Source organism: Pangasianodon hypophthalmus, chromosome 11 (genome assembly GCF_027358585.1).
Source record: "Pangasianodon hypophthalmus isolate fPanHyp1 chromosome 11, fPanHyp1.pri, whole genome shotgun sequence".
NCBI classification, from domain to species: Eukaryota; Metazoa; Chordata; class Actinopteri; order Siluriformes; family Pangasiidae; genus Pangasianodon; species Pangasianodon hypophthalmus.
In genome coordinates this window covers 1920535-1947613 of record NC_069720.1, presented here as the reverse complement: position 1 = coordinate 1947613, position 27079 = coordinate 1920535, and the positions used below count along the sequence as shown (strand labels likewise).

The 27079-nt window shown below is 37.9% G+C and overlaps 1 protein-coding gene across 1 annotated transcript in view; it reads left to right on the top strand.

Annotated features, from left to right (window-relative positions):
- The first annotated feature begins 653 nt into the window (after positions 1–653).
- Positions 654–27079, top strand: part of cd82a (CD82 molecule a) — a 30202-nt gene continuing 3776 nt past the window's right edge. The window contains exons 1-6 of the mRNA XM_034308795.2: positions 654–870; positions 8745–8817; positions 12088–12160; positions 21931–22055; positions 23376–23450; positions 25970–26068. Coding sequence (XP_034164686.2) covers positions 8755–8817; positions 12088–12160; positions 21931–22055; positions 23376–23450; positions 25970–26068 — 435 coding nt within the window. The 5' untranslated portion in view covers positions 654–870; positions 8745–8754. The remainder of the gene's footprint in view (positions 871–8744; positions 8818–12087; positions 12161–21930; positions 22056–23375; positions 23451–25969; positions 26069–27079) is intronic.

Here is a 27079-nt window from a genome sequence, read left to right as displayed (position 1 = left end):
TTCTTTGTAAACTCTGGAGACTGTTGTGTGTGAAATTATCAGGAGATCAGCAGTTTCTGGAAAAACCCAAACCAGCCCATCTGGTATACCAACATCCATGCCATGATCAAAGTCACCAAGATCACACTTTTAATTCATTCTGATGTTTGATGTGAACATTAACTGAAGCTCTTGACCTGCATCTGCATGATTTTATTCTTTCCACTGCTGCGACATGATTGGCTGATTAGATAACTATGTGATATGAATGTGCAGTTGTCCAGGTGTTCCTAATAAAATGGACGGTGAGTGTTTGTGTTTCAGGGTGGATTTATTTTTATTTTTTCCCTTTAATGCATGTTCTTGGATTGAACTTCTCTGAGCTATGTGTAGGCAAGTTATGCAATGTGTCAGAAGTTATGTATGTGCCGTGGAAATCAGCGCACTCTCGCCCTCCTCCGTTTCCGGTTTTGGAGGAGGTGGCGGGGTCACGGTTAAAGCTCGAGCGCGAGCGTGTAAGTGTGTGCAAGTGTATGCATTTGTGTGTGATGACTTCCTACGCTTCCCGTGACGACCTTCTACCGCTTGGTGGAGAGCGCGAGCGTTTCGGTTGTACGAGGGAGTTCAGTTCAGCATACTGCCACATTGTACATGTGCATGAGTGTGTGTGTGTGTGTGTGTGTGTGTGTGAGAGAGAGGGAGTGTGTAAGAGTGTGTGTGTGTGCGCGTGTGAATGTGCATGAGTGTTCAGTAGTCACCAACAACACACTCCTTCCTGACGCTGGCTGCAGCGCGCGACTGACAGCTGTTGGACTCTTCTCCATTTTCTTTCATCATTTGCAACAAAAAAAAAAAAAAAAAGAAAGAAATAATAAAATAATAATAATACACGTGAGTATCACAAACTATCTGAGAAAGAAAAATGGAGGATTTGTTTGTACTTTTTGGAAAGCTTTTCGTTTTCAGCGCGCGCTTCCTTGATGTAGAGAAAATCGTATGGTGGTGTGTCGCACGCGCGAAGTTTTTGTTTGTGTTTGTTTGTTTGTTGCTTTGAGAGCGCGAGAGAGAACTAGAGACGCTGATGTGGCGCGAGCGGCGCTCGAGGCGCTCAGTGATCTCTGAGGTAAAAAAAAAAAAATTTAAAATAACGACAGAAAACAGAAAGTTTTCTGACTGAAAGTCAAACTAGAGCTCGACGTTTAGCTCGTTTTCCACAACGTGTACATTTGTAGTCGCAGAAATCTACAGTATCAGACGATAACCTAGTTTTGTTTAGCTTTATTTTCATTTTTATTATATATTTTGAATGTTTTTTAACGTCATATTCGTGTTGAAGGGGATGTGAGGGGGGGTCATGTCATCTCCAGTTTTAAAAAAAATGACAAAACTAATCTTCTTTGTAAAACTACCATCGTGTTTTTCATTAACCTTTGGACTAAAGTTGTTGGACGATATCACTTTGAGCTGTCTGTTATCGATTATAACCTTCAAAACCATCTCCTTTTATAAGCAATGCAATGATTTGGGTGGTATTTTGTCATGGCTAGGCGATATCACACATAAAATCATATCACGATATGATACACGATATGAATCACGATATTTGGTTTGATTAGCTTCTGTATTGAAAACTATTCAATATGTTTTTCAACAGTATGTAAATGAATGGATGGAAAAATGAAACAACTGGTACAAAAAAAACAATAGGAGTAGGTGATATGACAAAAAATATCATAATCACGATATGTTTCACGATATATAGGTTTCCTAACAAGCTACCAGCAGGACAGTGGTGTTATGTCTGAAAATAAACCTTTTAAAAATTAGTTTGATGATACGTACTACTCATTACTTAATGTGTACACGAAATATCACTGAAAAATTATGAAGAAATATTGTAAAAACAAAAAATAGATATTATTTTACAATGTAAAATTTAGAAAGCTATCAATTCTGCTTCCAATGTTTGTCATTTTTCTTTAAAAAATTTTTTTTTAAATGTTTAAAAAGATATAACAATATCTCAGAAAAGTGTATCCTGACGTAATTTATTATACGATATCGATACTCTATCATTTCGCCCAACCCTATTCCATATTTGTGTAATGAAGTTATACAAGTACGGACACATACTTAACACTTAGAAAAGGGCTTTTAGTTTGTTTTATAACCCTGTGGATTAAAATTTTTAGTTGATATCATTTGAGATGACTGTTATCAATTATAGACTTAAGATTCTCCTGAGGTAATTAGTGTTATGTCGTTAGCAGGCTAGGAGCTAGCTGGTATTTACTGTACTTTTTTTTTTAAGGATATCGTAAATTATATCATATCGCATTACGATGTGTCACCGATACATGATACGAATTGTGATATTTGGTTTTGCTGAGGTTTTGCTAGCATTGTTAGCCTCTGTGGAAATCTGTAAATTTAGAAATTTTCATTGGAAAATGAAAATAATATGTAAAATGAAACAATTTAATGCTACGTAATATTAACATTTCTGCATTATCAGTTATAAGTTATAAAATCTCAGACGATACTTTTTTAATATTGTTAACATTTTAACATATTGATATGATTCAGATTTGTACTTGATGTGAATCCCAACTCCTAAAAAAAATGCTTGATATTTGTCATAACATAACATTTTTTTAAAATTTTAAATTAATGTTTAAATGTATTAATGTAATTTATGGGTTGTAATTTTAGAAAGTGAGATTAATTTTAATTTTTTTTTTGTGAGATTGTTCGCGGAGAGTTTGTTTCTTTACCGCCATTGTGCCTCAGTGTCTTGACTCCTTGTTAAGGTTTATTTGTGGTCCACAGGGGGCCGTAAATATAAATTATGCTAGCTACCAGACTACAAAACTAGCTCTATTTGCTATTTGTGAGCTCGTCAAGCTTTTGATTTAATCAACACCACAGCTAAATACCGGCTCTGTGTGTCAGCTTCTTCTTCTTTTTTTCCCAGTGAATTAATGGGACATCTGTCACTGGGGGTTAATGCCCTCCTTATGAGGTGGTGGTGGAGGGAATGCTTTTCTGAAATGTAGGTCAACTCCGACTTTCCAGCAGAATCTGGCGTTGGTTTCGCTGTGAAGTTCTAACATGAAACACATGTTTCGCTGTTGAACACAGTTAGTCGTATTTTAATGCTGTTCTCTCCCCCTGCATGATGTAAACTGTGTACATTTCAGTAAATGTCCCCTAAAATGGTGTACCCTTGAAGCTCATGTTTTCATCTTTCACTGTAAGTCGACACGGCTATCAACAAGCTTTCAGCAGCAAATGTTCCAGTTCGACTGCATTCCATATTTGTTTTATTCCAACAGGAAGTTTAGTTTGAGTGCCTCTTTTATATAGTGTAACTGCAACCTTTTTTTGCTAAGATATTTTTCCCCTCCAGAACTCAAAAGCATGTTTTTGTTGTTTCTACAGTATCTAAAATCTCATTTAGTGAGATTTCTACCAATCACGTCTAAGATTAAAGGATGACGACGTGGTGCTTACAGAATCTGCACACTAAGCTTGCTAGCTAGCTGGCTGAGCTAATGTCATTACATTGTACATGATAATCTAAATACTGAAATCTTACTTGTGGCTAATGTGCGCTAGTTTACTAGCAGTTAGCTAACCGGCTAGGTATGCTAGGTAAGGTTAGTGACATTAGGAACAGTGATTCCTAATAGCCTAATTTGCATATTCATGCATATTCATAGACTATGACTTTAAAAAAGACTATGCAGTTTATTATTCTACGAACATTATGTTTAATAGTTTAAATGGCATGTTCATGGGAGCTTGACTATCTTGACTACAACTAGCTTTATCCTGTGTTCACATTTGCAAATGACAAAGTGACAGGCAACTGTTAATTCTTTTTAAAGTACATTTACTGTGATTTCAGAGACGAGTAACGTTTTTTTTTTTTAATTGTAGGAAAATTCTGTATGATGGTGTAACGCAATGTGATGCGACGTTTTCCTAAGTGCCACACTTACATCTTATTCTTTATTTCATACCTGCAATTAATTCCCAGAAAAATGGAAGAAAATCTTATAACCTATTCTGTTTTATCTTGTCATATACGATCTTTCGTTAAATGTGTATAGAAACATTACGTTACGAAGAAAAATAAAGCTTGGAAGGAAGTAGCAGAGATCATTGGTGCCTCTGGTGAGAGTACGGAGCTAGTATAGTTAGCTTGCTTTGCACGTAGCATGTAAAGTCAAACAACCGATTTTCACACTGATGAGTGCGTTATTTAATTTGTGTTTAGCTAGTTAGTAAAAATCCAGACAGTTGACTTGAATGATTCCTCGGACCGATCCTATGGCACGTGTCCAATGTTTCTTCAGTTCCCTGTTCCCTGCCCACAACCTGCAATTAGTTCCTGTTTACTGTTTGATACACAAAAATGGAAGAAAACCTTGGTTGCATCATATCCTGTCACATACAAATATATGACCTCTCGTTAAATGTGTATAGAAACGTTGCGTTTGGAAGGAAGTAGTAGCAGAGATCGTTTGTGCCTCTGGTGAGCGAACGTAGCTAGTACAGTTAGCTTGCTTTGCTAATCTGAGAACGAAGCCAGAACGTGACATTCAATCTCAAACGGCGATTTTAATACTCATGAGTGCATTCTTTTTTATTTGTGTTTAGCTAGTTAGCTTTAGAAGCATTCATTTTCATGTTGAAATAAAAAAAAATAAAAAAACGCTGGATGGTGCACGCCCACACACGACAAGCCACAAGAGGCTTGTCACTTGCAAGTGTGAACGGACGTAGGGTTAAGCTTTTCCTCTTGGCCTTTTGAGGACCGGTTTGAGAACCCCACTTCATCGGAGTGACTACGAGTCGTTGTCTTCAGGTGCCAGAATCAGTTCCTGCCTCACGTGCTCTCTTTCTTTCTTCCCCCGTCCTGTTTACATGCCATGGAGCGTGAGAGTGTTTGCTTTCTCAAGAGGATCCACTTGTGCAGCTCGTTCTTTACCCTCCCGTTCCTATGGTTGCCGTAGGAACCCGTCCGGCATTCATGAGACTGAATTAAGTCGTCTGGGACGGAGAGAAAGAATGGACGGGCTTTAACTAAATGGCCGTGCAGTCGTCCGGCTTTCACCGGGACTCGGGTCGGGCCATCTGTGACAGTGTGGCGTTGCTCGCTGTCAAGTTTAGCAACCGATATAAAGCAGTCTCGTTTGGCTGGATGGAGAAGCTTGTTTTCGGGATCCTTGAACGATTTTACGCTGCTCATTTTGGAAGGGTGGAAAAAAAAGCAGAACTCATTGTGTGGCATGGTACATTTAAGCCAGTGTGCGTCTTTAGTGTGTGTAGAGTTTCTCCTTTTGTAAGCTGTGAAAAGCGTCACTGAAAGCTGCCATTGTTGTTGTGGGAAATCAAAGCTGGCCCTGTCTCTCAGCAGGGCGTGTGTGTGTGTGTGTGTGTGTGTGTGTGTGTGTGTATGGAGGGGGGTTGGCAAAAGGAAAGGCCTTGGGGTGTTAACCAGGGCCTCAGTGTATGTCGCATGCTGATGAACTTCAGCTCGTCTGCCCCCCTTAGAGAACTTTTAACACTCTTTCCAGATGTTTTTAAAAGTCCAGATGTCCTGACATGCACGCCTGAAACATATCATACGTGCTTTATGTCACTTCATTAGTCCTTCATTACCTCCTTATGAACAAATGTCAACTATGACAATATCCAAGAAGAGAAACAGGATCTTCTCTCTCTCTCTCTCTCTCTCTCTCTTTCTCTCTCTCTCTGTTATTAACCTGATTAATTTTTTTTCCTTTCTTGTCTTTTTTTTTTTTTTATTATTATTAAATGGATGCTGACACATTTTAGAGTGAGTCGTTCCCAGAGGTTGGAGCAGTTGCATGGCTGGTTTATCCACTCATGGAAGAATAATGGTGTTCTTTTCTATTACTGTATTTTCAACATCTCAGCATTGACGTGTTCAGGACTTCGGATTCGTTTAGTTTAGGAAGGGATTAGACTTAGTCACGTGTGTTTTTTGTCTTTTGTCTTTTGTGTAGTTTTCGTCTGGTTGTGACTGGTATGGAAAAGTATGATAAGGAGTGTGGAAAGTGTCCTACTTTTTTTTTTTTCTCCTGCAGGAGTGTCAGAGATAAGCGAAAAACGAATTTCAGGCGGTAACATGATACTTCAGACCTTCACTCTTCCCTTGCTCAGCATATGGATAAAAATAGCAGCACTTTGAAAATTCTAACATAGCCACGGAAATGAGCCGAGGACATTTTATAAGGTTGGAGTGGAGTCTGTTAACTCGACATATTTGTCACATTTGCTAAGTCAGAACATCAGAATTTTGTGCACTTTGTGGGAATTCTGAGCTTTGAAGAGGAAAATCTTCCACAAGATGACCTAAATACATGCTAACGATTATTACTGATGACCGCCTTTTATTTTCTCAAGCTGTCTTTGCTACTCTAAACCCCCAGATCATAATCTCCACTCTTTCTAACTCTTTCTGTTTTATGACTTTATCAGAAACAAGCCACAAACAAGCCCTTATCATTCATCGTCTGTGAGAACAAGACAAAGATTTTAGCTGTCCATCAAACAAGGGGGCGGGCAAACAGGAAGTACTGAAGTCTGTCATGCTGTCGTGTTGCCATTTTTGTTGCCGATATACGGTCAGATCTATTAATTATTCGTTTTTCTGTTAACCGGTTAACATACTGCATTACAGTTACATCATCGTTGGGTCGATTTAAAATTGACTTGGCAGATTAATTTAAAAATGTTAATGTCCTGGTTCTGTAAAAAAAAAAAAAAAAAAAAAAACATCCTCCGTAAACAAACAAATAAATAAAGGCATCAACTGACCATCTTGTTAAACTATTTTAATAAATAAGTAGTGGAGGTAAATACTACGTTGTTCAAACGCAGAATTAGTTCACAAATACTTGTAACATTCGTCTTTGCTAGAATTTATTGGCTCCTTGATTTCAAAGCAATGTTTCGACTTTTACATTATCAAACTCTACAACTACGAATAAACAAAACGACTCAGTGCTGTCTGTCATAAACTCGTCTCTGTTTTTTTTCCAAACTGCGTTCGTTCTTTCATGCTCCTCCTCTGGCCAATCAGTGAGGAGGTGGGCGGGCACTTCGGTTTCGAACGTATTAAATAATCTCTTTATTCACAGATTTGCTACCTCCTGCACTTTTAAAACACCGGTTTCTAGTCTTTTAATGTCATGAATCTGTACAGATTCTCTGTAAGTACTTTGTACTGTTGTGCCTTTGAACTGTTTGTAAGTCGATGTGGATAAGGGCGTCTTTTAATGATTGTTTATAATGTTAATTAATAACAATACGACAAAAAATATCGTAGCATGATTTTCGAAGGTGTTTCTAAGATACACGATGTGTATAGGACATATAGTTATGCTCACTAACTGATAGCAATACAGCAGTGTTGAAAAATAAGTCATATTTTTAAAAAAGTTACTTTTATGTTATAAAAAAAATAACACTGAAAGAGAAATAAAGTCAGAAATAAAGAGAAATCTGGAAAAAAAAATTACACTTTAAAAATGAAGTAAAAAAAATGATAACGTGACATCAGATGCTTCCGGTTAGTTTGTAATCATAAAAAAAAAAAAAAACGATAAAAGATATCACGATATCTACAATCACAATATTGATATTGTATCAGTATGTCGTCTAGCTCTACTTTCACGTGTACTATTGTTTAAAAAAAATAAATCCAACAGTAATTAATCTGGAAGGGGTTTAGTTTTGGGATTTTCTTGGCAAATCAACAGGCACAAGATTTGAGGAAAGATGAGAAAGTGTAAGAGTGTCTTTATTTTTCTTTATTTTATTTTCTTTCTTTATTTTTTTGACATGGCTCGATTCAAAAACAAGTGACACGATGAAAAGCCTAAAAACAGGAAGACAAACAAATAGAGAAATGTCCAGAATTTGGAGGGATTTAGAAAAGAAGAATGAAGGAGAATGAAGGAGAACGTGGTGTAAGTAGGGAAAATATCCACATCGTATGAGGAGTTTGTTTACTGGGACTTTGACGTTTTATGTGAACGCGTGCATCGGAGTAAAATCTCATGTAAATGATGGATAGAAGGTAAAATGCTCATCATGTCCCGGGTTACGAGTGTGAACTCTGTATAACTACCAGAATGACGGAGTGCGTTTCACTTTGGGTCACGTCTGACGAGCGTTTATGAAACGATTTTGTTGTGAAATGATTTTGTTTGCTGATTGTATACTTTCCCGACATACTGAACGTCTTCACGAGGGACACAGCACAAGTGTCTCAGGGTTTCCAGGGTCTTCTGTCACCTGGTGTCTTTCACTGATGTAAATGATGACACAAAACGCTGTCATCTCAGCCTCGTGCATAGCCGTGTCCTCGCTCTCCTCAACACAGCTGCGTCTTGTTGCTTTAAGTTGTGCTGTGAAGTCAGTAAGTGTGTCATACAGCGCTCAGACTTGCTTTATAACACTAACTGAAACACGATGTAGGTCATTGCGTGACTGCAGTGTCATTTACAGACACCAGGAGAAAATACTGAACCATCCTTTGGACTCTACTTCTGTTTATTTCTCACATTTATCTGACTTCTTAATCTTGTATCTGCATTCTGATCCATCTTAACTTTGAATTTGCTCTCGTTTATCCACGTCTCATAGCTTTCTATCGTTTTATCATTTATAATGTTTTGAAAATACAATGTCCTGAAAGTCTGTTCTGTTTTTCTTCTCCATTTTAGAGTCAGCAAAATGGGCAAAGGTTGCATCACAGCCACCAAGTACTTTCTGTTTCTGTTCAACCTCCTGTTCTTCGTGAGTATCGTTCTCTTTGTCTTTGAGACTCCACGACCTTGACTTCAATAAATAAATAAGGAAATCCTGTAGCTGTGGGTTGGCGTGAGGTTAAACGTGTTTATCGTTGCAGTATTGTTAATGAATGCAGACACTTATTTTTTTTTTTAAAGGTTAATGTGACTATTAGTAGTGATTCATTCAATTCAAAAGACTTAACTAGCATTATTATTATTAATCGTTATTAGCTTACGGTTATTTATAGACGTTTTGTGTATTTTAACTGGTTTCAGGTGGGCGGGGTTTTATTCTAAGTGGGTGGTGTTATGTTATAGCATGTGTGAATCAGAGCTGATGTGTTTGTCAGCTTCAGAAACTGATTTGACCTCGTGACTTGCTAACATTTTAGTGCCTTCCTTCTTTATTTGTTTATTTATTTTTTTTTTACAAGGAGCAGGATTTAGCAGCCACGCTAGACTACTAACGATGTTAATGCTAGTCCTCTGGTTATTTAATAATGTTCAGAATGTTATTAATGTGAGAGTAGGCGGTACAATTCAATGTTTTTAAAAACCAGCTCTAAGTTTGCACCAACCCTTTTTTTTTCATTCATGCATATAAAAACAAAACAGAAAAGTTTCACTCTGTCACTTTGTTTTTGTCACTCATGTTTCCAGAGAAACACCGAGGTCAATCGTTATATAATCCGACATGCCCGAACATTTCTGATGAGATAGTTTTTCTATAGAGTTTAACTAATTAAATTGTAGTTAAGGGCAGAGGCTTTAAAGAAAACACTCCACCCTGAAACACATGAAACATGTTTATAACGAAATATTTCTGATGTGTTTAGTGATTCTGATCACTATGATAACTGTGATAATTTGTTACTTTATGATATATTTTTGTTATTCCTGTAAGAAGCAGTTAGCAGTTGTGTGTCACGCTGATGTCACTAGCGCAGTTACAAACGTGTTTAATAAGAACAAAAACCGAACAAACAAAAAAGAGGCAGAGATTCTTCTTAGTCACTTTTTATTTTCAAGCAACATTCAGTGTCAGATTAATGAGAAATCCAGCTTAGAACTAGCGGAGATGTTTTTGCAAACGCTGTACTCAAAGTCCCAGAATGCACCACAGCTATATGACGACAGAGACATGGCTTGGCTAGTTAGCTAGTTAGCGTCTTCGCAAGCTGATCTGTTTGAGCTGAGTGAGCAGAGGAGGATATAAGAGAGCTGGACAGACCAAAACACACACTGTTTAAATAAAGATGAATAAGGCGAAGGCGAAATCTCACTACACCACGATCAGCAGGTCGTCAAATGGCATTGTGGGTAATGTAGGAAACCGTTAACGAAAAATTCGACTCAGTTGAATTGCTAAATATATTTTGCATGCCGTTGAAGATCACATGTTAATTACGCAGATTAATATCTTTCCGGGAGGATTATTTTTTTTCCTCTCGTCCTTCCCACTATCAAGTTTTGCATAAAGAAGAAACAGGTTTTTGTTTTTTTGGATTCTCTAGTTTGTGCAACCGCCCTTCCTATTTTGAGGAACTGCTCATTTTTTCTCCAGCTATTAGGCAGGATTTATGATTTTAACAGTCTTCTTCATCAGCCTCATCTAGCTATCTCTCTATCAATCTGTCTCTCTGTCGCTCTCAAGACGTTCCTGTAATTACAGAGACGACAAGCGCCCGGTTCTCTGCGGGTCCCTGCATCCGCCCCCACCCTGAGTAAATGAAACCTTTTACCCAGGCGTACGCCCTCTAAATCACAGGCCTTCCTCATCACGTCCAAAAAAATTCTGCAGGAGCCTGTAGCATTATCCCTTGCACATACGTTTGGATCAAAGCTGTGCCACAGGAGGACGATAAAAGCCCCGAGCTGTTTGGGCTTGAAGTCGTACTGGGAATGAAAGAGTGAAACAGTGGAGAAGTTGATGGATTACAGACTTCATTACTACGAGGTGTAGCACCAGTTATTTCAGGACCAGCCTTTTTATTTTTAGCAACTGGGATCTGATACTAAATATATCAGAGCCGAGTCTCTCCTCAAACACTGGATCGGTACCACATGCTGTCCCAAACCCGACCCGATCCTCTCACGTACTTTAACATATTCTGTATTCAGCATTTTATTACATTTACACCTCATGAACTCTGCATTCTGATTGGTCAGAAGATGTTGATTAATTTTCTCTAACAGCAGCTCTGACAGTAGTGCAGCTGCAAATCACAAGTTTATATACATTAATGCGCTCGTTCTAATACGTTATCGTTTCTATAGTAACAGCTCGTTCGTGCAGATAATCTAAGGCTAATAATAAACGTATAAAAATAATAAACGTTTTATTTAACAAAGGAACTCGTATGTAATCCTCGATATGGTGACGTTTTCTTTATGTAACATTTATGGAAGGAGTCTCCGGTGTCAGTGCTTTGTAACAGTCAGAGGAAAAGATGCAACTTTAAACGAGTTTACTCTTTTTTGCGTTTTGTTTGTCTTCTTAACTTCAAGAGAGAAAAAAAGAGAGGCTGGAGAGGAAACAACTGTTTATAGCTGTTATAACAGAAGTGAGAAGAGGAGCTAACACGTTTCATGGACTTTCCACAGCGTGAAGAGCACGACATATCGTTCATTAGTGAAGGAAAAATATAATAATATAGAATCATTGGCAAATTGATGTGGTTTAAGAGGAATAAAACGCATCAAGACGAACAACAAATATAACAGTGTGCAACACGAAACAGCAGAGCTCTTATAGCCTGAAACAGGAAGTGCTCAGTGCAGGCCCTGGTGTTGAGCTGAACTGTGACCTGGAGATTGATGGGGTGCGTTTAGGGCAGGTTATGGTGTTCTCGAACAGAGACCACATCCGCTGCAACCTCCTCCTCCTCCTCCTCTTCCTCCTCCTCCTCTTCCTCCTGCTGCCACGCAGAGCCACAGCTTGATCAATCCCAGATGTTTTAGTGTTGTACTACAGAGGAGAGAGAGAGAGAGAGACACACACACACGGCTCCTGAAAAAACCTATGGTTAGAACTTAACTTCTTAGTGTCTCCAGTACACTCTGGCAGAGTGTATATATACACACACACACACACACACACACACACACTCTTTCCTCATTTTGTCCCGTCCAAGTAATTTGGAGCGACCAGCTTATAAATTTAAAATGTGAGGCCCTGCTTTTCCCCCTTTCTCTCTAGTTTGTGATTCATTTTCTCTCTCTGTCTTTTTCTCTTTCTCTTTCTCTTTCTCGCTCTCTCTCTCTTTCTCTGCAGATCTTTGGAGCCCTGATTATGGGCTTTGGACTCTGGATCCTCCTGGACAATCAGAGCTTCATTGCAGTCTTGCGTAAGTATTTTCAGCGTAATCAAAGTGCACTCGACCGTATGATAAGAAATCCAGTCGTTCCTCTGGATCTGCTCCGTGCACAAGATCAAATATTTCAGTTCAAATAAGCTCATGTTTTGTTAACTTCAGTAGAACGAGTCCTTTTCATTTGCTCTGCATGTCCTTGTAATTTCATTCTCGTTAAGAAATGATGAGAGGACCCACTCCTTTTTTTTCTTTGGTTCTTTTTTTTTGCTCTCTCATTAGCGGCAGCTCCCGTAAGCTCTCGTCCTGCCTCTCTGACTCATGATGTTGTGACTCGGTAGTGTAGGACCTTTTTACGTGACCATCTGTGTCTGATTTTGCCTTTTTTGTTTGATGAACGCCGTTCCTTGGGCATCACATGTTGTAGGCTGTTAGAAGGATTCTGTAAGAATTTCTCATCACCTCCTTTGTGCACTCGCTCACTCGGATTAACACAAACATAAACACACACCCAAGGACAAAAAAAAAAGACATATATACACACACTGATCTGTTTTCCATCGTGAAAGCTGTTGCAGAGAGGTCAGTGGGTCTGTGTGGAATAGAGCCTGGGTTCACGAGAGGCACGAATAACCGGGCTGGCAGCACGAGGGTGACGTAACGCTACCCGAGGCAGCGTGCAGGTGCTGCGGCCGCGCCACACTGGTCTCATTTAGCAACTCGCTCATTAGCATGCATGACGTCAGCTCTCAGATCCATGTTAGTCATCGGCATGAACGAATTTGATGAGCGATTCTATCTTAGCAGGAGAAGAATAGAGCTGTCTCTTTCCACACATCAGCTACGTCAAGGATTCCACATGGCCAAAGGCTCGGTTGGCACGAGGTTACGCTTTTGATGATGGCTCTGGACTCAAACTGAAGTTAATGCAGAACATCTCAGAGCTTCAAGCACGCTTACTGTGAACACAGCCAGGGATTCAAGCCTGCCAACCTTTACAAATTTGCAGAGGAACATTTTTTAACATCGGACTACACTGTTAAGAGTTATCACTCAAAGATACACAACAAAAAAGTCTGTCATCTTTCCTCCACCCCTGCAAAAAAAGCAGATAAGCCAATCGACATATAATTCTGGAATGATTGACGGCTTTGTAGGTGTTTTGAGCTTTCTGAGATTAATGCTGCAATCCACTGTACTCAGGGAAAAAAAACTCCGACCTGGAGCAGTCGTTCAACTTGGAATTTCCTCCTAACCCAAGTTCTCACACAGTCATCACTGAACACAATTCCCTTTGCGTCATTATCCACTTTATAAAAAACCTACTTCGTCTGTAGCTTTTCTGTTGTAAAAAAAGAAAAAAAAGATGTTCACTTACATTATACGTCATTTCTCTTCATTAATCGCACCGAAATAATTCATGTAGCTCTTCTTAATGTGTACATCAAGCTCAGAGACTAGACAAATATGAACTTGCTCTGGGCGTCCATGTTTTTCCAAACTGACGCACTGAACACTTTTAGATCAGAACTTGGGAAATTCGATTGCGGCATAACTGGCACCCTATGGAAGCCCCGCCCCCTTTCCTCGCACCTCTAGTAATATCGTCTCGTCCTGCTTGAAATATGCAGCCTCGATTTCTGTCGTGATAAATGGAAAATGTTTTAAGTTCATTAATATGAAGTAAAATCTATTAATGTGTGTTTGACTTGGAGAAGATTAAACAAGTATACATCAGTTAACTATTTTTTTAGGGATGCTATTAAAATATTTTGGCCAAGAAATGACTTTTTGGCTGAGAAAGTGGCAGGTTTACGATGAAAGAGGCACTTTTTTCAGACGAAGAAGAAAAAAAATGGAAAAAAGATTAAATCGGGCTACAATGAAATGTCAGATCTGACAGTTTACAAATACTTTTAAAGGTTACGACAATTAGGAAGTGATTAAATCATCGTTTGCTGTAATGTGTGGGGTTTTTACGGTAACTCCCAGGTGCTTGAGATGTTAACATATAGACACTAGAAAAGTTTACATGAGCACTTTCCTATTGATTACTGTACTTAACATCTTTTTCCTAGAATAGAAAATAAACTTTTCAACTGTAAACTTTCCTCTTTTCCAGGGTGTCTATATCTTAATTAAAACGGACGAGCTGGTGGTTACCTTATAACCTTGTATATATGTGCACTCAGAACCTTAGACAAGTAATTTGTGAAAGGACTAATGATTTCTAATCGCCAGTTTGAGTCAGGTTCCACTCAAGATTTCTTCCTTATGTTGTCTCAGAGAGTTTCTCGCTCTGATTTGTTTACTAGAGATCTAAATCTACAGCCTGGATGTAAAGCTGCTTTGTGGCAGTGTCTATTGTTAAAAGTGCTATACAAATCAAACTGAAATTGAAAATGAACCATGCATCTGGAATCGACAATGCATCTGCTAAAATCGAAGCTGCAGAAATTGTTGTAGTGAAGTGGATGTTGAGGTTCCACAAGATAAAAGCAAAACATTTACCGAGAACATCTACTCAACACTTGAGGTCGATTATTTTTAGTCATCAAACACTAGCATGACTCAGAGTGCACTTCACAAATCGCAAATCAACAAGACGGCGAGGTATGTGAGACTTTTTCTATGACGAGCAGCGATAGAGGTGTGATAATGGAGGGGGAAATAATTTTCAGCGACAAGTGACATTTGAATATAGATTTTTTTTTTTAAAACAAATTAGGTATGACTCAGAAAAGAAGTGACAAATCCAAACGATCTGCTCGAATGATTCCTCGGACTGATCTTATGGTCCTTAGGCATTTCTTCAGTTCCTGGCTCACAACTTTAGTTCCTAACTGCCATTAGTTTTATAATTATAACTGTGGTTTCATCTTATCCTGATGGATATGATCTGTGATTAAATGTATATAAAGGCATTACGAAGAAGCTTGGAAGCATCAAACAACCAATTTTCACACTGATTAGCATATTATTTAATTTAATGTAATTAGTTTGTTTTAGAAGCTACACTATATGGCCAAAAGTTTGTGCACCCCTTACCATCACACCCATATGTGCTTGTTGAACATCTCATTCCAGATTTATTGCTATTATAATAAGCTCCACTCTTCTGGGAAGCTTTCCACTAGATGTTGGAGCGTGGCTGTGGGGATTTGTGTTCATTCAGCTACAAGAGCATTAGTGAGATCAGACACTGATGTTGGGTAAGGAGTCTCCAGTTCCAGTGCATCCCAAAGGTGTTCAGTGGAGTTGAGGTCAGGGCTCTGTGCAGGACACTCGAGTTCTTCCACTCCAACCTTCACACACCATGTCTTCATGGAGCTCGCTTTGTGCCCAGGGGCATTGTCATGCTGGAACAGGTTTGAGTCTCTTAGTTCCAGTGAAGGGAAACTGTAATGCTACAGCACACAGAGACATTATATACAACTGTGTGCTTCAGACTTTGTGGCAACAATTTGGGGAAGAACCTCATATGGGTATGAAGGTCAGGTGTTCACAAACTTCTTGCCAAATAGTCTATTTATGGCTACCACCGTTTCCCATCAGAACTTAAAATAGACTCCGAACACGACCTGTTCTCAACCATGAGCAGCAAAGTACAAGTGACGCGAATGAACGTATGTGTTGTAATTTTTCTCCTTTTTTATTGACAAACAATGATAAACCACCATGAGAGTGTTTCTCCACCATCCTGTTTGGAGCACGACACTCCAAACAACTGGCTGTGTACATTACACCAGAGAAGCCCTCAGGGTTCACATTTGGCACAGTGAAATGCAGCTATGAGTGAAATCTGAGCTGTTTTTCAGTTGGGCGTTTTGCCTAACGCAGTAACCTGTTACTGTTAAACCCTTATTTCACGTTCGCTCAGATTTTCATTTTTGGGTTTGATCATTTGCGAGTTAAAGATTTTTTTTTTTGTTCCTTTTGTTGTTTAATTTAATGTCTGTGTCATAGAACTGTTCATGACCCACATACGTCTGGGTCAGAGCCTCACATCTCACGGTGAACGCGTCCACATCTCACGTTTCCTTCTCCACGCGCCATATTTCACCAGACGGACACATTCCTGCAGTTAGCGATAGCTGGCGGACGTTTGTTGGTTCTCTCAGGGATCCCTTGTCTGTCGAGCCACCCCCCCTTCTCTCTCTCTCTCTCTGTCTCTCTCTCTCTCTGTCTCTCTCTCTCTCTCTCTCTCTCTATTTCCATGGGAGGAAAAGAAAGCAAGTTTACAGAACGCTATTGTTTCTCTGATCCAGCCGCTAGCAGCCCTCGCAGTCCTACTGATCCCCAGAGAATCATCACATTTCCGCTACGCACTGACCTACCGAGGCTGAACATACACAATGCAAAGAACACGTGTGTGAAACTGCGTACAGCTTGGGAACATGGTCACGTCTGCAGATTCCCTTTACAGATTCTCCCAGCCATAAATCGTAGAAAGAGCCCTGCTTTCATTTTCCATTAAAGCTCGGTTCTCTAATGCTTCGAGGTCGTCGTGTTGAATTCAGCGGTTAAGCTTGTAGAAAGCAAATTGCTTTGTTGTACGAGTTCTTGTAAGGCTTTAACATTTATTTGGCTCTTGTTGCTGGAATTTTATGGAGGCAAACCATTGAGAATAATTAGCACCACATGTTTTTTTTTAATGAAAAGTTGTTTAGATCAAAGAGTAACACGTTCTATGATCTGTAATGAACTGTGACCTAGAGCTGGGTGATGTGACGATACAATATCGACATCGTGATAAATTGTAGATGCGTAGTAGGGATGCATAGTAGAGAATCCTACTATGAACACATTCATAACATGTTATAATACATCCCTAAGGCATTATACACATTTGCTATAAATATTTAAGAACATGGACGTACTATACTACATAGCAAACTTTATTTCTCATTACGAATTCTTAACATAATGCATTATACGTAGTTTCTATAACACTGTATATATCATATGTCACCAATATGACACTTATAAGGTGTTATAATCAGGTTATAATTTCATATGACTGTTGTTAATCCACACTTGTAAATATAATGTATATATTTAGTTACTTGTTAAAAAATCAGAGCATGTCTCAGTGCATTCTCAACAATTCATATTGCATTACTATAAAGTGTAATGCAGTTTTATATATATAAGTGAAACATGCCTTATAAATGCATTATAACTTGTTATGAGGGTGGTGTGAGGAAACACAGTTACTGTTACCACCTGAAGTTGATTATTTTCCAAGGCTATAACAGCACGTCTAGAGTTTTTTATTCCTTTTATACCACAGCAGTTTTGCTAGCGAATACAATTTTTAATTTATTAATGAATGACACGTCATACTTTTTATCCATTTATTATTACATTCAGTGTCTGTGAAACAAGTTACTACCATTTCTTCCTGTTATGTTACAACCTCTTCTTATTTGTCTCGCCCTTGAAGTTTATAAGACAAAAAAAAACGTGTAGCTTGTCATCTTTTGCTACCGAGAATCCGCAAAGCATAAGCGAAAGCGAAAATTATCACAAGTTACAGCTTTACCTCTGACACTGGAGACTCTTTCTATAAATGTTAAAAAATAAATGTCTCTTTACTAAAAAGTTCACCATAGCAACAGTTACGGGTTTGACTTTTTTAAACAGTAGCACATTTTTAAAATTGGTTTATTATTAGCTTTAGTTTATGTCGATCGTCCTGTGAAGTCCCTGTGAATGAGCTGTTACTATAGAAATGATAAAGAGCACATTGTGATTTTCATCTGCAAAAGTACAAACTAATCACCACTTTCTGACCAATCAGAATTGAGATTTTAACAGCTCTGTGGTGTAATAGGTCATGTGGCCTTGAAGGAAAGTGTTACCAATCTTTGTTCTCTTTTTAATTACACATACATTTAGTCAATGTTTGGAATGTGCTGATCAACTGGAGCGGAGTTTCATAAGGCTCTTCAGATCCGTCACCGTGATTGATTGAATCGTTAACGTCTCCTTTGTGTTTGTACGCTCGTCAGAGAGATAACAGACACACTTTGGACTGGTACCGCTGATTACATCGGGTCATTATGTCACACTGTTGTGTCCTAGCTCTTTTTTAGAGTGACTGTACACTGCGCTATTGTTCAGAGAGGCGGTTTGTGGTGATGGTGGTCTCACCATGGAGCAGGCGTAAGGGACAATGGGTAGGGTAAGTAGGGACGGCTGCCAATTGAATGTGAAAGTGTGACGTCATTGGGGTTTATCAGAGAGGTTTAGGGGCAACTCCACACTTCCTGCGCCTTTGCCGTGGAACCATCGTCACGTCATCAGCTGGTATGTTTGAGTCACATCGAGGTTCCTCTTCTAGAGCTCTGATGTCCCTTGTGGCCTTGATGATTACATCAGCCGAAAGTGATACCTATCCCATGTGGTTTTCTTTAAAAACTACTAAGCTGAATCACTTTACAGTTAAACTCTTTCAAACACAAATCACTTACTATGCAAATATACCAAAATTATAAAGTGTAAATATAATAAAAATCAATCCTAACAAAAAAAAAACAAAAAAAAAAAAACAATCCGGTCTCTTTGTATGTAAACATTTCCAGGTCCAAAAATACATTTCCTGGATTTTCCAAATGCAATTCCAGTCTTCGCAATTTGTTTGAAGATTCAGTATCTCATGATATGTTTGTTTTCCCCAATATCTAATCCAATTTTTTTCCAATATCCAATACTGGGTGTTCGATCAGTTTCATCTCTACTGACGGTTTAAAAAGCTTTACAGAGATGAAAAAGTCATTCACAGAATTATCTTTTTAAGAAAGATGAACAAACTTTGTTTCCTTTTGTTTTATCTATAAACAAAAATGTTCAAAGATTTTGTTATAACAAATAAATATTTCCTTGTGTGTTTTTAAATGTATCAATGCCCTGATGTCGTGAAATTGTTCAGCTCGGTTATCATAAGGTGAAAATGTCAAACCGTAACACTCCTAGCCTGGATAACGTTCTGATTTTTCCCACTACAGTCTGCGAAGTGCTTTACATAAATAAAGTAAAGAGTAAAAATAAGACGAAGAATGAAACCATAACAGATATGGTTAATATTCTGTAGAATTTAAGCCAAACTAGGAATCACAGTGAAGATAAATGGTTTAGTGGGGGATGTTGATTGAGCTGCGATTGAGCTGCGATTGGTCAAATGTTGAGCCCCGATTAATCCTAGGTATTGATGATAATCCTGTCTCGGCTCAGCGAATGTCACACGGAGCACTGGATAAATCCTCACATCACACTAAGAGTTCTGTTAATCCAAGCTCAGATTAAACTCAGAGTAAGATTCTCGGTTGTCAGTAACTCCTTGAAGCGTACGGTTTAATTTAGCGCATAATCCATGTCCGGAGAAAAGGCTGTGACCTCCTGATCCGAGCCCGAGCGTGTTTTGTATTATAACTGAATTAGATGTGGACAGCAGAATAAAATGGTTTTCACTGAAGTTGAAGTAAAAGCAGTAAAAATGTGGTTGTAATACGATCATCTGCTACTTCAGAAATGTCACATGGAAACAGATTTCTTTTCCACAGTTGCTCTAAAGGGCCTAAGGCCTCACTTTTTGTTGGTTAAATAGAGAAATATCCAACCACAGTGGTTAAAAAGTGACTCTTTAGCGATATCTGTTGCTGGGAAACATCTGAGGCAAGATCTCGACATGCTTTGAGACGTTTTGTTGTGTGTTCACATGCGAGATCTATGTGGCGTCAGTCAACAACACACTTTCACAGATCTGAAAATATGTCAGATATGATCCAGCGAATCAGACCACTTTATAATGCTTTTGTACTTCTATACCTGGCATACTTGTATTTCAGTTACTTAAAACATTTATATTCCAATGCATTCGCATATTAATTAGGTATAAAATTTGCATGAATTTTATTCTAGCATCAGACGAGCAAACATCATAAAATGGCACACACGACTAAACTGGATGCTTGTACATGTTTCTGTTCTCATTTGAGTTAGGTGAATAAAAGTGAAATATGTGCTCTTAAATAATTCGAAATGTGGATTTTCGCTGTCAAATGCGTAAACATTGTGTAAATTTGAATAGTATTTAAATAGTGAACTTCAGTTGGACAGCAATACTATAATTATGAAATCTAAAACTATACAATTATCTAGCACTAACGTACTAACACTAACTTAACACTTAGTATTCGAATGCATTTGAATATTAATTAAATGTAATATTTTATACTAGCATCAGACGAATAAACAGTCAAAACACGGGCGGTGAAATCAGCTGTTTAGACGACGAAATGCAAACAGTTTCCACGTGGCGCTTTTCAGCTCTTCGGGAGTTGTGATGTCATCACGTTTGTTATTTTTTCCTAAATAAAACGACAAGGGGCGTGTGGCAAAACTTTACGGAAACGCATATTTCTGTAGACTTGCGTTAGATGACTACAAGACAAGTCGAATAAATTTGAATGTGAATTTTAACGTAAATTCGAATAGCATTCAAATAGTCAAATTCATTTTGACAACACTAATACATACAATTATATAAAATCTAAATAAAATAAATAAAACCAACTTTTATGTAACTTTTAATGGCTTTACAGCAATTTTGTGGCAGTCGTGCAACTGTGCTGGAAATTTCGTAATACTCCCCGTATTGACAGGCCAAAGCGTTTTGAAAACTTGTTTCTATAAATCTGTTAGGCGACTAAAAGTAAAACATTGGAATCTTAAACAGTTTGAAAATGCATTTCACCTTTGAATGCGTAAATATTATGAAATTCGAATAGTATTTGAATAGGGAAATTATTTTGACAGTGAATTACAAGAAGTTACATTAAAAATAATCTAATGTTATGACAGGAAATTACATCAAAGCTAAAAAAAAAAAAATAAAGCTAAATATTTAACACAAACTTACTTTGGATGAAAATGCATTCGATTATTAATTCGATATAAAATTTGCCTGAATTTAATCCAAGCAAACATTGACATTTGTATGGTATAAAACCTGTGATGTTAAAAATCGGTTGTTTAGACGACGAAATTTAAACAGTTTTTACAGTTGAATGTGAATAATTCGCTAGTTACGTGGTCACGTTTATTTTTTAATTTGCTTGCTATAACATCAACACTTTCGATAACCGTGTGATTTAGCGGTAACCATGCTAGCGAGCTGGAAAATACGTCGTACGCAGACTTCTTGAGATTTCCTTGTGATCGATACTGCCCCCTGTTGACAGGCCACTTTATCTACGTCACATGCGACAAGGCGCATTTTGCCTAAACGTGTACAGACTTTTTTATAGACTTGTGTTAGGCAAGTAGAAATGCATCGAGACTCTTCTCATGCATCGAGACTCTTCTCTGTTCTGGCACCAAGGTGGTGGAATGAACTTCCCCTAGATGTCCGAACAGCTGAGTCACTGGCAGTCTTCAAACGACGGCTAAAGACTTACCTCTTCATAAAATACTTAAATTAGCACTTTCACAAAAAAAAAAAAAAAAAAAAAAAAAACCCTCCCCAACAGAGTTTTGGACTGATGGTATTCCTAGTTTGTGACCTACCGAGCCAATATCAGAATGTACTTGATAGACTTCAAAGCACTATTGTAAGTCGCTCTGGATAAGGGCGTCTGCCAAATGCCATAAATGTAAATGTAAATGTAGAAATAAAACATGGTACCTTAAACATTTGAATGTGTGTTTTGCATAAATTTGAATATTATTTGAATATGGAAATGAGTTCGAACAGCTCCATTGTCTGCTGATTTACATCTTCGTACCGTTTTGTATTTTTGTAGAGGACTCATCTACAGAACTGAAGGTGGGCTCCTACATTGTGATTGGTGTCGGTGCCTTCACCATGCTGATGGGATTCCTGGGCTGTCTGGGAGCAATCTATGAGATCCGCTGTCTGCTTGGACTGGTAACACACACACACACACACACACACACACACACACAGACATACAGACATACACTCATATACACAAATATACAAATGTTTCATAATGTTTCTGCATGTTTTTGTTTCTTATGTTCTGTAAATCTGCTTTGAGACAATGTTCATTGTTAAAAGCGCTACACAAATAAAATTGAATTGAATTGAATAATGCAAAAAAAATCACTTACTATAGAAACTTTTTGTTAAACCGTTCAGTTTGAAGGTAAATAAAGAGATTTAGCTTTCACATACACAGTGTTTAGCGAGTTTAAACGGAACCCTGGTGTGTTCTCCGACTCGGTGTGGTTCTTTAGGCGGATGAGAACACACTCGGGCGATCACGCTCGGGTCCAAGAACATAGTGTGAGGAGTTCTCGTTCTGCTTCCAAGAGAACTCTACTGAGAGAACGATTCGACTCTGAATCGACTCCTTGCAGGAAGTGAATCAATTTTGGATTGCTGTGATTTTTTGTAGATTTTTTTTTGCCAAAGTGAGACAAAGGACAGAGCTGTAGAGCTGCAGAAATGCCAGAATAAATAAATAAATAAATAAATAAACGCTGAACGCATTACGCAAACCGTTTAAACGTTTTATTTATTTAATTATTTATTGAGCACCAGCTCCAAATTCTTTGTGTCCTGTTGATTTTTGTGATTTCTACACGTAATTGATGGGTAAAAGTTTGTTACGCTGTTTCCATCGTCATATTTCACACATACACACACCTCAGACTTTTTTTTTCTTTTTGTTTCGTTTGGTTATGTGCATTGTGAAAGCAAACCAGCTCAAATAGCAAACGAGTCAGAAGAATCAAATTCGCTCTGAAAGCGATGTTAGCGATCAGACCAGTTTATATACACAGAAATTGTATGCTTTATTTATACAATGTGGTCTGCCTGGTGTGCCACAACTATGAAAAGAACATTAACCCTTTATTTTAATAACTGGTAGCACCTTCTTTAGCAGCAAAAACATCCACTAAATGATACCTACAGCAGCTAATCAGATGTTTACTGCCTAAAAAAACATTTTTCACTTCATCAGTGTGGATTTAACTGTTACTTATTAATGAGCGTATCATAATAAGAATTTTCAAAACGGCTTTAGTATCTCAAGGGAATCTAAAAAGTGGGACATTCACAGATTATTCAAAACACTCATGTTAGTATGAATGTGACACGACGCACGTGAGCTGTTCGTGATCTAATCCCGAGTGGATCGGATTGCACGTGAGACTTTGTGAATCAGATTTTGTGCACAGACATGCATCATTAATCTCCTGATGACTCTCTCTCCCGCAGTACTTCACTCTCCTGCTCCTCATCCTCATCGCTCAGGTGGTTGCTGCTGTCCTCATCTTTTTCCAGCGTGATGTGGTGAGTGACGTCATCGCCCAGGCATCCATCTTCTGCCTTGTTTATTTATTTATTTATTTTTTAATACCCCGAAAGAATGCTCCACATGGACATATGCTTCACATGTGCCTCAGCTGGAGGCATTAGAGTCTCAGGACTGAATTTTCCAGTATGGCTTCCATTGCTCGGGTTTATTCGGGTTACCAAACCAAAGGGAAAGGAAAAAATAGCGCTTGAGGGAAAATGATCTTGCTCAGAACTTATAAATACACTGCCCCCTATTGTACACACGGGGTAATGACACATTACATGTGCAGGGTGGTTGTGGTTTGGTTTTTTTTTTGTTTTTTTTTTTAAAAAAAACCCTGACATTATCAGCAGAAATTTCCCCACTTTGGACTTTTGTTTCAACTTCCACTTTCGTCTCAAGTGTTAAAAAGTATGGGATTTTTTTTTCATCATCACCTTTGTCTTCTCCTTTCCCTTTTCTGCTCTGAATTAATGACTCTGTAAACATGCCGTGAACTAAACCTGGGTAATGTGACGATGTTTTTCATTCCCAGGATGCCATAATACCACTTTATCTTTTCCCACACCGATAACCGATACATAAACCATGAATATCAGGCGATATCGATATCCAGTGATTTTTTTTTTTTCTTCTTTAAAAACTACTAATGTTTTTTTTTTTTTAACTGAAGCACTTACAGGATAAAAATACACAACTATAAACACAGCGTACACAAAACCGCAGTTTCACACAGCAGTCGTTTTCATTGCAAATATAACGAATAATAATATAATAAACTGTAAAGTACAACTGGAAGTCTCTTTATAGGTAACATTTCCAAGATTTTTCCAACCTTTTTCGTTTGTTACAGGATGGAATTTTTTTAATTTTCCGCTTTTCTGAGATATCGAAGGCATTGTGATAAGTTCTTATAAAAATTTTTTTAGTATTACATCAACTACAAACTCTGATTTATGTTAAAATGTAAAAAAGTGAAAAGTATTGAGTCTTTGAAAAATTTTGTCTTGAGTCCTTTCAATTTATGACAGATTTCTTTTAATTTGTCAGCTTTTCAGTGTTAAATAGTTATTCGTTTTTGTATTTTATTGTTTGTTGGCAGTGTGTTAGCAAACCCATATATCGTGTTGTGATGTTTGTCACGTTGCATCATCCCTAACGCGACAGGAATTTTGTTTGCACCGCAGGCGAGTTTCCCGAAGCCCAGATGTTTCCCCTGTGCTTCTTTGTTAACTTCTTTGTTTGGTTTTATCTCTTGTTGTTTTAAATCAGGTGCCTCAAAACGGGTCAGGATAACAGTGTAGGATCAATAATCGACAAGATGGCTTCCTATTTCATGGCTATAAATTGGCTTCTCTTCATACATGAGATTCCCAGTAATGGTACAATTAGTAAAGTAATTGTACTAATTGTACTTGGTTAGATTTCTCCACTCTGATCTGAGCTACTTCTTCTTGATGAATTAATCAGCACTGAGGTTTCAGGAACATCTCTCTCTCTCTCTCTCTCTCTCTCTCTTTCTCTCTCTCACACACACACACACACACACACACACACACACACTGTGATAGTGGGATTCTGCCAACTTCATGTCTTTCCTTGTCCATGAAGGGAAACATGTGACCAGGATCTCCAGTAAAGCAAGTATTCGTCTTAGAGACAGATATTATTCCAGATTTATGTAGCTATTAAAGAAAGATTTGGATTAAAATATAAAACACTCTGCCAGCTGGAGACTAGATGCATAACTGCAGAGCAGGAGATTTTCCTGTGTAAATATCCTTCCAATATGCTTATTTTCTCTCATGTTCACATCGCGCAGAGGTTTGTGTGGTTCAGAGCGAGTTCATGTCAGGTCACTTTTTTTTTTTTTTCCTTTCTGAGTTTCGTCTACAGTCAGCTAGTTTTTTTTTGCACCCTTTAAAAGGATGGAAAGTTTTTGTGTAAAAAAACCCAAACAAAACAGTTTTTGATTCATTCTGAGAAAATAACTTTATCTAACCAAAAAAAAGTTCTCATAATAACTTTTAAGAAACAAATTTTTTTGTATTTTCTCTCAAAAGTGTAAAATGAGTCAGAATGAGTGATGATGACTCTAAAAAAAATATTTTAAAAAATGCATGCAAACATATTCATTCTTATTAAAAAAAAATAGCGTACTACTTTAAAACTTTGTTTACTTTATGTATTACTTTTTGCTCATTTTCATGACAGGTGCCAATAATTCTGGAGTTGATTCTGTTTTAGTTTGTTTTGGTTTGAAATACTCTTTGTTCTGTTTTGGTTTTGTCTTTCACTGGCTGGTGCAGTGTTTCTCGTTCTTGGTCCTGGATTTGATTTTGTAACAAAATGATTTTCCTCTTGTTCAGGACAGTAAATTCTGGAGGACTTGAACATGATTCTTTTAACACACTCTTAGTTTTGAACGTGAACTAAAAGTCGTAGGAGCTTCTGAAAGGAATGCAGCTGGTGCACGTCTGTGAAGTCACTTTTGGTTTTCCCGTTCTTACAGCTGAGGAAAACGACATCCAGCATCGTGACCAAAATTGTGGAGAACTACCAGGGACAGAACAAGACCGCAGAGCAGGCCTGGGACTACATTCAGAGGAGCGTGAGTAAAGAATAAGCGAAGAGGAAAATGTCGGAAGTGATGCCTTTCAGTCCAAGTTGAAGGCTTAGTTAGTGTTCTCTTGCCTTGAAGTTCCAAAAATTTATTTTTTCTGTGACACAGAAAGCGTTGTGTCTCTGACATTGTGAAATTTAAACTAGCAATTAACACGACAAGTTTAACTACCCGAGTAAACCTTAAGCTGTCATGTTCAGGTAGACTCACAGAACACTTCGCTAAGCAAACCTTCATCCTCCATTTTAATTTTTCTGTGCATGCATTCTATGGAGAAGGTTTTGTGCCAGAGTAAAATGCACAATGGAAAAAAAGATAATTAATTAAATAATTAATAATTAGTGACGTGCAGAAAACGTGCCATGCTGAAAAGCAAAACCTTTGTTGCACCGCTCTTACGTCAGCCGGGGATTGCGTTTTAAGAATTAAACACGGACGTTGTGTTGCATTTTATTTCACTGTGCCATTCCATTTAAGAGAGAAAAGCAAGGAAAGTGTAAAATCCAATACACAAACTGTATCACGTTTCATTAGAGATCTGTGGAAAACGTACCACACTGAAAAGCAACACCGTTGCATCGCTTTTACATCGATTGATCACTACAGTGAAAAATAATCAGCAAAGGATTGTTTTGTTTAAGAATTAAACGCTGACTTTGTGTCAGAAGTGAATGTAATTCCCTGTTTCATTAGTGCGTTGTAGTTGTGCAACGCTGAAATGCAATCTGTCCAATCACAGCGCTAAGAGAAGAGAAGTGCGGAAGTCCTGAACCGCAAGGTGTGAAAAATGTTTTTCAAGGGTTATATAATTTGTTTGACCTACCAACTCGTTATTTCAAGATAGATAGATCTTGTTATTTTGACTTTAACAAGTCGTTATTTTGAATTATATTATATACAATTATTGTCAAATTAATGAGATAATAGCTTGAGAAATTAGTGATGACTTAGCAAGATAAAATAACAAGATATAATGAGTTTAGTAAGTCAAAATAACTA